At 30.4% G+C, this 13,971-nt stretch overlaps 2 protein-coding genes across 6 annotated transcripts; both read left to right on the top strand.

The window, feature by feature from the left end:
• Positions 1-266: 266 nt before the first annotated feature.
• LOC126768678 (traB domain-containing protein-like) lies at positions 267-7,351 on the top strand. 5 transcript variants are annotated; one of them, XM_050486928.1, is made up of 11 exons: positions 267-404; positions 766-938; positions 1,537-1,632; positions 2,075-2,226; positions 2,378-2,502; positions 3,124-3,250; positions 3,567-3,706; positions 3,977-4,128; positions 5,056-5,161; positions 5,622-5,736; positions 6,815-7,351. In XM_050486928.1, the coding sequence occupies exons 2-10, from the start codon at positions 779-781 to the stop codon at positions 5,734-5,736; spliced, it is 1,173 nt and encodes a 390-aa protein (XP_050342885.1). In that variant the 5' UTR covers positions 267-404; positions 766-778; the 3' UTR covers positions 6,815-7,351. The 5 variants fall into 5 exon arrangements, with proteins under 5 accessions (XP_050342885.1, XP_050342886.1, XP_050342884.1 ...); XM_050486929.1 differs by having other exon boundaries at positions 275-431; positions 1,537-1,620; XM_050486927.1 differs by having other exon boundaries at positions 275-431.
• Positions 7,352-9,436: 2,085 nt separating this feature from the next.
• LOC126768457 (traB domain-containing protein-like) lies at positions 9,437-12,091 on the top strand. Its single transcript, XM_050486570.1, has 9 exons — positions 9,437-9,580; positions 9,655-9,806; positions 10,050-10,174; positions 10,412-10,538; positions 10,708-10,850; positions 10,931-11,088; positions 11,357-11,459; positions 11,705-11,733; positions 12,038-12,091. Exons 1-8 carry the CDS (start codon positions 9,478-9,480, stop codon positions 11,709-11,711), a joined length of 918 nt encoding a protein of 305 aa, XP_050342527.1. The 5' UTR covers positions 9,437-9,477; the 3' UTR covers positions 11,712-11,733; positions 12,038-12,091.
• Positions 12,092-13,971: the final 1,880 nt, after the last annotated feature.

The following is a 13,971-nucleotide window of genomic DNA, read 5'->3' as shown; positions in this document are numbered from 1 at the left end:
AAACGAGAACATTTATGTGCGTTCTTATATGAACTATGGGATTGCATTTGAAATTCGTATATCAAATTTTGGGTTGATTAAGGTTTTTTTATAGGGGTTGGTTATCCCTTTAGTGGTTGAGGCGCATAGTTTTTTTGTATTTGTTTGAAGTTATGTTCAACGGCACATCCGTTTGCGTTCATATGTGCATTTATAAGTTATAGAACACCTACGATTATTACGAATCTTTTATCCCATAGAAAAAAGACTCAACTCAAAAGTCAAAACTTAGCTACTCTATGGTCGACATGTCACTTAAAACATGTCGAATTATTAAAATTGAAACACAGTTTTTTTTAGATTAATGCCACAAAATCAAAGCAACAGTTGTATTATTTCAGATCTAATATAGAATAAATATATTGGTATGCTTACTTTACTTAATATTGAAGGTGAAAATGAATACTATATCTGATAAAAAAGTATAATTATAAATCGCAAATATTTGACTTGTTTTTTTTAATTATTAATTCATTAGGCTTGTGGTTTCTGTTCATGACAAGTTATTTGGTTCGAACCAAACAACTAAAAATAGTTTTTCTCAGAAAATGAAACTTTTAATATTATTTATTAAAGTTATTGTTAGTTCATAATTGTCGTACTTACACCACGTAAGCACTCATTTCGTCACTACTTACATTTCACCACATTCATAGTCTCTGTATTAAAATAAAATAAAAAAAAAACCTTGTAACTTAGTTTTTTGTATTTGTAAATATTTCGCAGAAATAATTGCGAAATGGATTCCAACGCCGAAAGGGAACAGCTGCTTGTAAACAATCCTTCAAAACCACCAGCAGTCAAATGTGATATTGTTAATGAATGTCAAATGTTCTTAAAAGCTGAGGAAGGAGGTGGTGATGCTCCCACAAACATGAATCAAAATACATCAAATAGTGGTAAAGTTATTTACTATTTAACAATTTAACTTAATAATCTTAGAATTTCACTATAAAAAAAACCTAATAACATAATCATTTAGTGCTTAAAATTACCAATTTAAAAAAATCTTAATATTAACTAAACACACAGCTTATAAGTAAATAAGATCATGTTTTAATAATTAGTCATCAATAGTTGGCAAGGTTATATTATATCAGGGTATTAATGTGCTGCCAGTGGTTTGTATGGTTTCTTGAAGTATAAGATTTAGTCGTCTCGTGGCTTTAGTACATACATGTAACACATTTAATTGAATTATATGTGAATACAAATGGTGAAGAGGAAAAATGCTAGGAAAAGTAAATATAATTTGTATTCCATTTTTAATTTAACTTGTTGGTAATGTTTAAATGTGGAGTTGTTGGTTTGGATGTCCGTTAAATTGCCTAGCTTAATAGCGAGACATTTTGTAGTAAGTTTTTGTATAGAGATACATTATATCATATTGAGGACTAATAGATTGTAGAATTAAAAAATATTGATGTTTATACTATGCTTAGTAAAACAAGTGGATAACTATTATATGTTATATAAAGAAGCATTATCTTATTTCAGATAGGCCTAACTTTATTACATCTACTCCTTATCCAGCAAAAGAAATATTATCAGAAGATGTTACAGCAGATCTTATAGCGGAAGGTAATGTTGAAGGTACGGAGTTTGTTTATATATACCTAATGTTTTATTTTGGTTTTAATTTAATTTTTTTTATATATATCTGCAATTAACCCCTTAGGTTTTAATCAGATTTTATATTAAATTAAGATTTGATGTTAATTTAATTAATTTTTTTTATCTAGTGCACACATATTACCAGTAACATCAATGTCTATCTGTGGCGCTTGTCTGGTTGATCGAATACTTAATGGAGTACCATAATAATATATAAGATACACTATCCAAATGTAACAAAAGACATTGTAAAAATCATTCACTGAAATATAGTTAAATAGATGTATAGAAAATATATAGAAAATAGTTAAATGAAATGAAATAAAATATTCAGTTCATAAGTTATTATGAACATATTTTACAATTTTTTTGAGAACATATGTAATTATATTTGAATAACAAAATCGTATATACCTTCTAGGCAATGAAAGAGATTCACCTGAGGAAGTAGCCAAACAGTCAGAAGATGGATTGCCAAGCACAGTAACAGTGCTTGACGCTCCGGATGGAGGCAAGGTGTATTTGGTAGGAACTGCTCATTTCAGTTTAGAGTCACAAGAGGATGTCTCAAAGGTTTGTATTGATATATATCTATTTATTTAAAAATCGAAATACATTATTCAAGTAGGTTGAGTAGTACAGTATTAAAGTACTTGTACATTTACCAAAATAAGCAATATACATTATTTAAATAAATTCTGATCAATCTTATTATTATTTTTAGGTGATACAAAAAGTTTGTCCACACATTGTGATGGTAGAGTTATGTGATCAAAGAACTAATATCTTATTACTCGATGAAGAAATTATACTGAGAGAAGCTAAGAATATTAATATAGCTAAGATAAGGTAAAATCACATCTAAGTTGTAAATATGATTTTAAAATTGTGGCTATATGTACCTACACGATAAACATACTTCATAGTGCTACAGTGGGTGATAAGGAAGCAGTTAGGGGTCAAACAGAATGTGATTATTATAAATTGCATATTTAATTTTTAATTAACAATTAATTTTTAATAATCAAAATAGAGAAATCAAAATTCTGCAAAAAAAATATTAACTTGAGCCTATTTAATTTAAATCGATATAAATTTTAATAAAATATGTATAAACTTTTCATGTTTTGAATAGTTTAGTTTTTAGTTCTTTCAGAAATATGACTATAAATATAAAATTAAGTAATGATGGGCGGAATGAATAATAGGTGTTATATGGTATTGTTGAACTGTCTCAGTGTTTAATTGCTAGCTTCTACGGCTGTAACACATTATTCCTGATCTAATCTTGGTATCGAGCCAGGAGAAGTAATAGAGATAGCGCACATGCTTGTTAATACATCTCTTGTATAGTTGTGTAGTCTCTGTTGAGTGCTGTTATAACCGAAATACGCTTATAAGGTTATTGTATTGATATATGTTTTAGCTATTAAGTTATTAATTAAAATAATCCAATTTTGTTGTCTGTAGGGCCACAATGGCACAAAATGGAGTTTTTAATGGCCTGATGTACATTCTACTGCTGAACATGTCAGCGCATATTACGAGAGAACTCGGTATGGCTCCTGGAGGCGAGTTTCGACGAGCTATGGCTGAGGTTAATATTTTTTTTAAATTTAAAGTTTTAGTATGTAATTTTGCACAAATGCCGCCATTTTGAAAATGTACAGACTAGTATATTTTATAAACAAATTTAAATGGACCTTACCTAACCTTCTTATATTACAATGACTCAATTGTCAAATGTCTTTCGATCTTTGACTTAATTATATAAATAATTCACTGAAGTTCATTATTTCTCATACCTTAACTACCACTATCTATCTAATGGATACCTTATTCTCTATTAAGCATAACTAAAAAATATAATTAACATTTCTCTAACATTAAATAATTTCTGTTTATATCGACAGGCCAAGAAGATTCCAAATTGTATCGTCCAATTAGGTGATCGTTCTATAAATGTAACTTTACAAAGAGCCATATCGTCCTTATCCTGGGGACAGACGATACGATTTGTATGGCACTTGCTCACATCTAATCAGAATATCAGGTACATTTGTTTATTTTTTGCAATAAATATAACTATAATATACAAATAGTCGAATAATAATTAGTTTATATTATATTTCTTTAAATAATGCTTGTAGTACAATTTTTTCTTTTAAAATGATGACTTTTTCAGCCAGTTTATGTGGAATATAAAACAAAACAGTGCAATGATACATAGAAACCAATCATATACATGATGATATATTAAACAAATCCATTTTTGACGTTATTAATTTTAATAATTATTGTAACTATGATACATATCTTATAGTTTAGAAGAAGTAGAACGGTGTAAACAGAAGAAGATGCTAGAAGATATGTTAGAAGAAATGGCAGAGGAGTTCCCACCACTGAAACGTGTCTTTGTCGTCGAAAGGGATATGTATCTATGTCACTCCTTACAAGTGGCTGCTTTACAACCGCGTTCGTATTTTATAATACTATCTCTAGTAATCTATCTATCTATCTTCGCAGGATACTACGAAGTATTTATAGTCCAATTGTAGAAGGAGTGAAGATAAACAAACCTTAGATTTACATATTCCATTAGTATCTTATATGTTTATTTATAATACAAAATTATATCACTGTACTACTCATCCATATCATTCCCTTTCATTTTCTACTGATTGTGACGAGCCGGTTGGCGTGGTTGGTGGATACTTGCCTTTCACGCCGAGGGTTGTGGGTTCGATTCCCACCCAGGACAGACATTTGTGTGCATGAACATGTCTGTTTGTCCTGAGTCTGGGTGTAATTGTCTATATAAGTATGTATTTAAAAAGACAGTAGTATATCAGTTGTCTGGTTTCCATAGTACAAGCTCTGCTTAATTTGGGATCAGATGGCCGTGTGTGAATAATGTCCTAGGATATTATTATTATTACTTCCAACAACTCCGATAACAACTTCGCAGATTTTTAAAAAGTAATCTGTTCACGAATCCAGAATGATATTACCCTTTTGATTATTTAGAACTTGACCAATGACGTCATATCAATTTAATATCAAAGTTGTTTGTTTGTCTTTATTCTTACCATACGCTATAGGCATTAATAAATTTAATATAAAACGCATACTTTTCTTTAGAACAGTAAATAATTTCTTCGTGTATTATTTTAATATAACTAATAACTTTATCGATTTTTATAACATATAATAACCTCTATGGAACTAAAGTTATATAACTCTGTAGTATTTAATTCATTCAATTCCATAAACCTATAAAAATGTAAACGAGAATTTTTAACAATATTGGTATTTGATGTCAACTTTCAATGTCAGGTTGATGCATTGAATTTCTCTTAACTATATTAGTGATATAGCTTAATTTTTGGTGTCATTTCAAAGGTCGGGAACCATGTAGAATAGTAGGTGTTGTCGGCATCGGTCACGTGGCCGGTATTGTGGAACATTGGGGAAAAATTGGACCCCAAGATATCACCCCGTTGATGAAGTAAGTGATAATTATTAAAATAATTTTGTGAATAAAATATATCTAGAGTTATCTATATTATATATTTTATGAATTTGTCGGTCAGAAATTAGAATAAAGCAATAATAATTATAGATAATAATTTGTGCAAATTAAAATATTGTGTGTATGTTTGTATATATATTTTATTTTTATTTATTTATTTTGAACAAATTAAACATATCATAAACAATATATACGATAGTAACTGCAATAGTATAATACTGTGTCGTAGCTACTAACGCCCTCCAAATCGACAGCACATTAATTTATTATTTGATCATTGCAGACATAAAAATAAAAAAGTTTGTATGTGTAAGAGTTCTTAGTAAATTTTTTACCATGAAAAATATATAGGAAGAAAACATATTTTAAAATAAATGATCCGTGTCCGCGATGTTTGTAACTGGCATGATATATACACGTGAGTGGTCACGTGCAGGGTGCCGCCGCCGTCGCTGTCCACACGAGCGCTGCGCGTGTCGGTGCGCGTGGCGTGCGTGGGCGCGCTGCTGCTGGCCGCCTACAAGCTCGTGCCGCGCCGCTGGCTGCCCTGAGTAAGTACTCGCTGTGCACGCGTGTCGGTGCGCGTGGCGTGCGTGGGCGCGCTGCTGCTGGCCGCCTACAAGCTCGTGCCGCGCCGCTGGCTGCCCTGAGTAAGTACTCGCTGTGCACGCGTGTCGGTGCGCGTGGCGTGCGTGGGCGCGCTGCTGCTGGCCGCCTACAAGCTCGTGCCGCGCCGCTGGCTGCCCTGAGTAAGTACTCGCTGTGCACGCGTGTCGGTGCGCGTGGCGTGCGTGGGCGCGCTGCTGCTGGCCGCCTACAAGCTCGTGCCGCGCCGCTGGCTGCCCTGAGTAAGTACTCGCTGTGCACGCGTGTCGGTGCGCGTGGCGTGCGTGGGCGCGCTGCTGCTGACCGCCTACAAGCTCGTGCCGCGCGGCTGTCGGCCCTGAGTTCTCAGCCAGCGACTAGCGGACCCGTATACTTTCAAATTTCCGTATTGTATTTTGGAATGTACACATGTGACAATCAATTTAAAAACTACTGAAGAACAATAAAATGTAACTGACTTACAAAAAGCAAGCAAGAAAAGCGATTAATTGATTTTATTCGGAAGAAAGTCTACGATATTTTTTATTGTTAACAAGATTGTTTAAATATTCAAAAAAATTATTGTAATTCAGTAGTATTAATTTGATATTTTAAAACAGTGTTAGTTGATTAAGCATCGAATGTGATAAATGTTTGATTGGGACGATTCCGAGTTAGCAATGCAGTAAATTGACGATTATTTAGATTGGGTGGCGCGGCAAATGTAAGAAAAATTTTACGATGAAAAACAGGTTTTATCAATCAATAGTTTGTTTTTTTGTCATGACATGACAAGGTAACAACTAGTTTTAGAGTTCATAATAGATAATTAACTTTGTACAAATATTTCATTTAAAAATAAAAGCATAATCCTCAGATGCTTTTGGTGATAAGTTAGTATTTTAGTAAATTTAATATATAGTCAAATTCAAAAGTCAAAATTCTCTTATTTAGCCGCACTTACTTTTGTAGTTCATATTACATTGGATTCCACTTTTTTGATCATTTCTAAAGATCACTTTTAATTTTTTCATTGTTTTTCAGGACGAAATGACTCGCTTTTTCACGAAACCAATGAAGTCTTCGTCGATCTATGGATACGTTTAACATAGATCGAATAGTGAAATATATATTTTTATAAATAAATTATATCGTAAATGAAAATGAGGAATTCAAATTGTGTTACAATTATTATTGAGTTCATTTGTGGTATATTATTGTATAATCTGTATATTTGATCCTAATTCAATTTTAATAAAATGTAAACAAAGTTTTAAATCTTTAACAGATAACGAAGTAAAATGTTAACTTTTCGGCATTATGTGATTGTTGTCACTCTGTGTTTGTTAATATTTTATATAAAATGCAATTCTGAATGTGAATTGATGTCTGCCGTCGCAAGATTTGACCATATCAGATATTACAACAATAATATATATTAAAACATTTTATTCGTAGATAATTAAGTTTTTTTTTTTTTTGAATTGCACCGGTACTAACATAACATGCCTTTGTTGATGTATAAATATAAAAAAAATAAGTAAGTAATAGTTTTTTTTATAAATATACTATTTATGGTTTTACTTTTCTTTTATTCTGTTTAGTAATGAAGACAACATTCCATCAATAATATAAAAATATCTTGTTGATAATGAAATTATCGAACGATCAATTCGTTATTAAGCGAGAAAAGACAAATTTTCAGTTCCTTTTAAATTTTAAGAAGAATTTTGTCCAAAAAGTCATTTGATAATTAATTTAGTCATTTTGTATTGTATGAAAAAAAAACGATTTATCTGACAGAAACGAATAACTTAAAAATAATTTTCCGTAGGATTATTCAATGGCGACATACACATAAAAAGTAACGTGACGTAGGTAGTAAATTGAAAATGTAATAAGGAATAAATAAGATGATTTACTTTTGATCGTAAGCAATCATTTTTAATAGCGAAATGAAGTTTTTTTGAGTCAATTATAAAGTATTTGAGTTTATAGTTAATTGATGTTATATTTGATTATTATTTTTAATGTTTGAAATAGATAAGTAATGATTTGTTATTGTTAAGCCGGACAACGAATTTGAGCCTTATAACATATTATATATTGGTTGTGCTATGTTATTTGCAAATTGGGCAATTATTTTTATGTTTTCAGGCAATTGCTGTAGTGTTAATAAATATTTACAGTCGTCCTTTTCTGTAAGTAAATGATTTGTTTTAAGAAGGATTTGTAGGCATTTATCAAATTGTTAAGTAGACGTCTGTAAAGTATATTTGTTTTATATAATTTAAAGGTTCCAGTAAGAATATGAATTGTACTGTTATCATTTTAAAAACCGAATAAATTACAAACTATTACAACATATTTAATTTCAGGTAACAACTGTTTATTCATTTCTGTAGTTAGACATATTTACACAAAAAAAAAAAAACTAAATATTGAGATATAAACTAACATACGACTTATCAAAGTATGTAAATCTAAATTAATTTAAAAGTAGGCACTATAATAAATATATTATAATCAAGTAATAAAAAAAGTTAAAACCCTTATAATTAACTACTTTCCGAGCGCGTGTGAGAGAAAGGTTCGTGTTTATTAGGTACCCTATGATGTTTTTTGTACCCATAACAACGTGTATGCATAATTTCATAATCATCGATTGAATAGTGAGACGTGAAAATGTAACAAACGATCAAACTCTCTTTTGCGAGGGACTTGTAGGTAAGTGTTTTTGGTTTAAAATTACCCTAAATCGTTTTCCGTACCTACTTCAAGCAACGTGTTAAAATTTAATGAGTTTGCATGAGTTTTCTTCCCGCGACGACTTCAGGACTTTTTGTTGAGCGGTGTCAATTTTGGTATCCTTTCAAATGTACTTGTCCAAATTGAAAATGTAAGCGGTAGATTTGTTCACAGAAAACGCTTAATATTATATTTATGTTTTATCGACTTTTTGGAAATCTATAAATCTTATATACAATAAATAGCATAGGTAGTTTTGTTAACTGTCTGTATTCTGACTATTTTGATATAGACTGACTTTGAGCTTACTGACATAGTTAAATCAAAAAATATGCCTCATTTAGACGCACTATATAGCTTATATCCGTTCTGAAACGACAGAAAGCTATCCCAATACGAAACTTTTATATTAATCGGATTCGTAGTTTTGCTTACCTAGTGGTTAGAACGCATGAATCCTTTGTTCGGGGGTTCAAACCCGGAAAAGCATTACTGAATTTTCCTGTGCTTAATTTATGTTTATAATTCATCTCTTGCTTGATAATTGAAATTCTGCCACATGTTTATTCCACTAACCCGCATTGGAGCTGCATAGTGGAATAAGCTCCAAACCAAAGCCCAGCAGTGGAACATTCACAGGCTGTGACTACTTTTTTTCTTTACTTTAAAAACCTAAGCAAAACGTACATCTCTAAAACATTCGTATAATATCTACACACAATATATATTCCAAGTCCTAGACTATTTTTTTTTTAATTTATAATTAATATTATTTATATTTTATAATTAATTAGTACTTCCAAAAATTTATCGATTTTGACTGGACATAAACGAATATAGGAAATAAAAAAAAATTGACAATTAACATGATAGATAAAGTAGTCTATTTTAGCACAAATTTTAAGTAACAATGTCTAGATTTAAATCAAAATTTTTTTTTAGTTAAAATTATAATTATAATGAAAAAATTAGCATGTACTGTTTTGTGGAAAATTTTGTATCCAAGAATTCAATATCAATCTGATTTTCATATAAAAATATTACATAACGCAACAAACAATTGTTTGTATTTTTGTCTTAATATTATATTCTTTAATTTAAATAACATGATTAGAATTGTTATCTACTAATTTTAGATACAAGAGCAATTATATCAAGAGGTTTTGGGAGTTTAGTTGATTCTGACCTTCCGTCTTCAGCAACTTTACTACAAAACAATAACGAAGCAAAGGTTGTTCTGCTCGGAACTGTTCATTTTAGTAAGCAATCCGTGGAAGATGTTTCAAAGGTGTGTAAGAATATCATGACTATTTCTGTGTCACTTTCGCAACATTTTAATGGAATAGTCAGTGAGACGATAAACAACTTTTTAAATTAGTAAACAAACTCAATATAAAAAACCTAGTAACACGTAGCTTATACTTGTAATTATTTTTTACATGTGTGAATAAGATAAAATATATTAATATTATGTTTAGGGATCGGAACCAAGTACAAATTAATTTATCTTAAAATCCTATTTTTGTCACAGATAGTTAAAGTTTTAAATCCAAATGCAATTCTAATAGAGCTATGTCGGCAAAGAGTTTCTCTATTGGAATTAGATGATAAAAAATTTTTAGAAGATGCGAAAAAGTTGGATGCACAGAAAATAAAGTAAGGAATTAACTATTTCTTTTTTAAACAGCTTTAGTTTGTGTTTGTTGTACAAATATCTAAACACGTATAGCTATGGTTCGATGACTACCTACCTAAAATAACTAAATTTTAATTATATATATGCAGGCACATGACCTGTAAGTGGCTTTTGTTCTGTTTTGGAAAAAAACTGTTTACTTGGTTTGTCGGATACGTCTGACTTTTTACCAGTTCTAAGTTCTCATTTGTTATTAGGCAGGCTGTAAAGGGCCAGGGCTTGGTTTCTGGAATGCTTCACGCAATGCTACTCAAGACGTACGCAGATATTGCAAAGGAGTTAGGTGTTGCACCAGGTGGCGAATTCAGAAGAGCTTATCAAGAGGTAGTTGATAGATTATTAAAAATCAAATTTGTCTATGAAAATGAATAGGTAAATGTACTATTGTATATATAATATAGTGTTATGCTTACTTAGAATTAATAAATATTTTCAAATGTTAATGATTTAAATACTATTATTTTATGGTTATATTTTCTATTTATACTTTTAGATGAAAAAAATACCCGGCTGCAAACTATTTCTCGGTGATCGTCCAATACAGATTACAATAGCTAGAGCTTTTCAATCTTTAAGTGTGTTAGAAGTAGGACAAGTCCTTTATCATCTCACGACGGCAAATCCTAAACCATTGAAGTATGTTTCTTATAACTTGTAAAGTAGTGAACGTACAAAGCTTGTAATTTTGACGTAATCATTAAGTTTAAATATTTTAGTAAAAAACAATTGGAAATGTATAAAAATAAAGACTACGTGCAGGAACAGTTTCAGGAGATAACAAGAGAAGTTCCGGCTTTTAAAAAAATATTTCATGTATTCGTTGATGAGCGCGATAAGTGTCTTGCGTTTTCGTTGCAAGAATGTGTCCGTGCAGGTAAGTACCTTTACCTGAACGATTAAAAATTATATCTGTAGGAACTGTTGATGGGAACAGCTAATGATAATGTTTATTAAGACTCAAAATTCTCAAGGAATTTTGTGTTTACGCCTGCTGCAAGGCACAGGCATAGGCTGCAAAAACAATCTGGTAGGACTACCACCTCGGGGGCCGACCGTAGTTCTAAGTTCACTTCGGCAGTTTCGAAATCAGTTCGGCAGTTCAGAAATCAAAATATTAATTTTAATATAAATAATATTTACAGTTCAAAATCCACGTGTGTTGGCCGTCGTGGGTATGGGTCATGTAGACGGTATATCAAAATATTATGGCAAAATGAAACAAGAAGATATAGTGCCATTGTTATTGTAAGTTAAAAAGCATACAACATAATATGTATAGAATTTAAAAAACTGTTTATATAAAAATGAAATGAACAACGTATTGTTAAGAGTATCTTATAATTTTAATACTGTTAACTTAAAAACTGAAATTATTGTTGTTCTGAGTTGATACGTCACAATTAGAAAATAGTGATGCATAATAATATTATTTAGGCATCATGTATATTAACCATAAATTCTTTTTTAATTTTTTTTTTATTTATTTCCAGCGACTAACTTGATCTTCATACATTTTAAGGTGAGATAGTTTGTATTTTACTTGCCTACATGATATTATTATATTAAAAAAATGCCTGTTTAGTTCGTTTTTTCGGGAATGAAAGAAAGTTGGTTTTGCTGTATCAGTTAACAGATAGCATTAACAACCAAGGTTGTTTCTCTTACCTTTATTACCTATTAAATTTTCGAATCCTCTTACTAACAAGTGGTATTATACTAACTTTGTATTTTTTATTAGTCAAAAATCTTATTTTTTTTATAGAAAGATATAACAATAAAGCGCGTTCTTTAAAATAGACCCATTTAATTTTATTTCTTTTCAGTATCCCACCTCGCCCGTTTTACGCTGTCTTGTTGAGTAAGGCAATTAAGTTTACGTTTTATTTTTTGATATTTTCTTTCTTATATAGATTTTTTTTTGGTTAACAGAAATACATTTGTAAGTTATCTTTATATGTCATTTTATTTGAACTTAAATCTAACAATACTGATATTATATTGATACTTAATATAAAACCTCTAGTCTAGGTCTAGACACTTTGTCTCATAGTGACCCGAGGTCGAGGTTCGAAGATCGACATACTTATTGCAAATAATTGTTCCTCAGTTTCTTCTTTTGGTGTACAATAAAGCATATTCTATTCTATTCTATTCTTCTATATATAATAATTTGTCCTGACTGACTCAACTCTGAGCCTAAACCACTGGTGTTAGAAATATGAAAATTTGACAGTTAATGCATTTTATGATGAAAACACGCATTAAGGAAGGATTTTTGAAAGTTGGAACGGTTGTATGGAAATACGTCATTTTCAAAATTAGAAGCATGAAATTTTATATACAAGCTTCTGGTTAGTTAAGTTTCTGAGCAAAAATAAATGCATACGTATTTTGTCATTTTTTTGAAATTCAACCCTAAACGGAAAAAATGGGGTATATATATATATATATACATTTTAAATTTAAGTACATAATCAGCTCCGCCTAATGGCGCTGCCGATTTTGACCATCGAAAAACAAAAATAGTCCTTTAATAATGGCATGATCCGATTAGGTAATTGCCATTTTTTATTATATAAATTTTATTTCCATTAATCGTCGTAGCTTATTTAAATAATCATACTAACATAAATAACAAATATTATAATTATTATAAATATTATAAACTAAAATAAAAAAAATATATAAACTATATTTTATTATTATTATTTACAAATATATTTATATTTCTCAGCTCATGGCTCGTTTTGGCTATATTTACGGGTGATAACCAAGTAAATGCAGCATGTGGTATGCTAGTTTAGTAGAGGACTGTCATTTTCTTCTATTTGCATAAATTTTCTCACGATTCTACAAGTATTCAATATAGTTGTTTTTTGTAGTATGTATGTAGATTTTTTCAGATTATTAATAACACCGGTTGTTGAAAGTACTATTGGTCCTATGGTATATACTTACCTACTCTTATTTCCAGATTCGTGCGATTTCATCTCTAATTTCTGTGTATTTATTTATTTTTTCAGTATTTTTTTGTATATTGTTAGGAATGGAAATGTTTTTTTATTATATCGGGTCTATTGTAGTGAATAGTCTAATCGATTAGTATGGCGCGGTCGTAATAGAGTTTGTGTGATGTATTTTCAAGAATATTTTGGAGCGCGTATTTGTTGTGAGTGTTCGTGTTTTGTATTAGTGAATGTTTGAGTGCTAACTTTTGGTGAATAATATTAACTACTTGGTTGTTGTTGTGAGTGTAATCAGTCTGTGTAAGGGCTATGCAAGCTCCGGTAATATGTTGTATAGTTTCCGGGTGTCTTTGACATTTTGGGCATATATCGTTTTCATAGTAGGGTCTTTTATTATATATTTCCTGTAATTTCTTGTGTTAATGATTTGGTCTTGTATCGCTATTATAAATCCTTCAGTTTCCAGGAATAAATTACCAACTCGAAGGCATTTATTTGATGCTCTTGCATCAATATGGGGTTGTTCTAGTTCATGAGGATGTCGCCCATGAAGTATTTTCTTTGTCCAGTTGTCTATTTTTTGTTTTTGCGGCTCATTATTACTGTTATTTTCTATTTTATCCTGTTAGCTTAAGTTGAGTATAATTCTAATCAGTCACGGTTATGACTTTGTGTTTGTGGCTAGAGTGAGATTTTAAATCGAAAAATATTTTAAGTTTATTAATTTGATTTTGCCATTAGTTTTGGATATGTTTTAAACCTCTGCCTCCGTTTTGTCTTTTAATAGTCAG

Source organism: Nymphalis io, chromosome 5, assembly GCF_905147045.1.
Source record: "Nymphalis io chromosome 5, ilAglIoxx1.1, whole genome shotgun sequence".
Classification (NCBI taxonomy): domain Eukaryota; kingdom Metazoa; phylum Arthropoda; class Insecta; order Lepidoptera; family Nymphalidae; genus Nymphalis; species Nymphalis io.
This window is presented reverse-complemented; position numbering and strand designations above follow the sequence as displayed.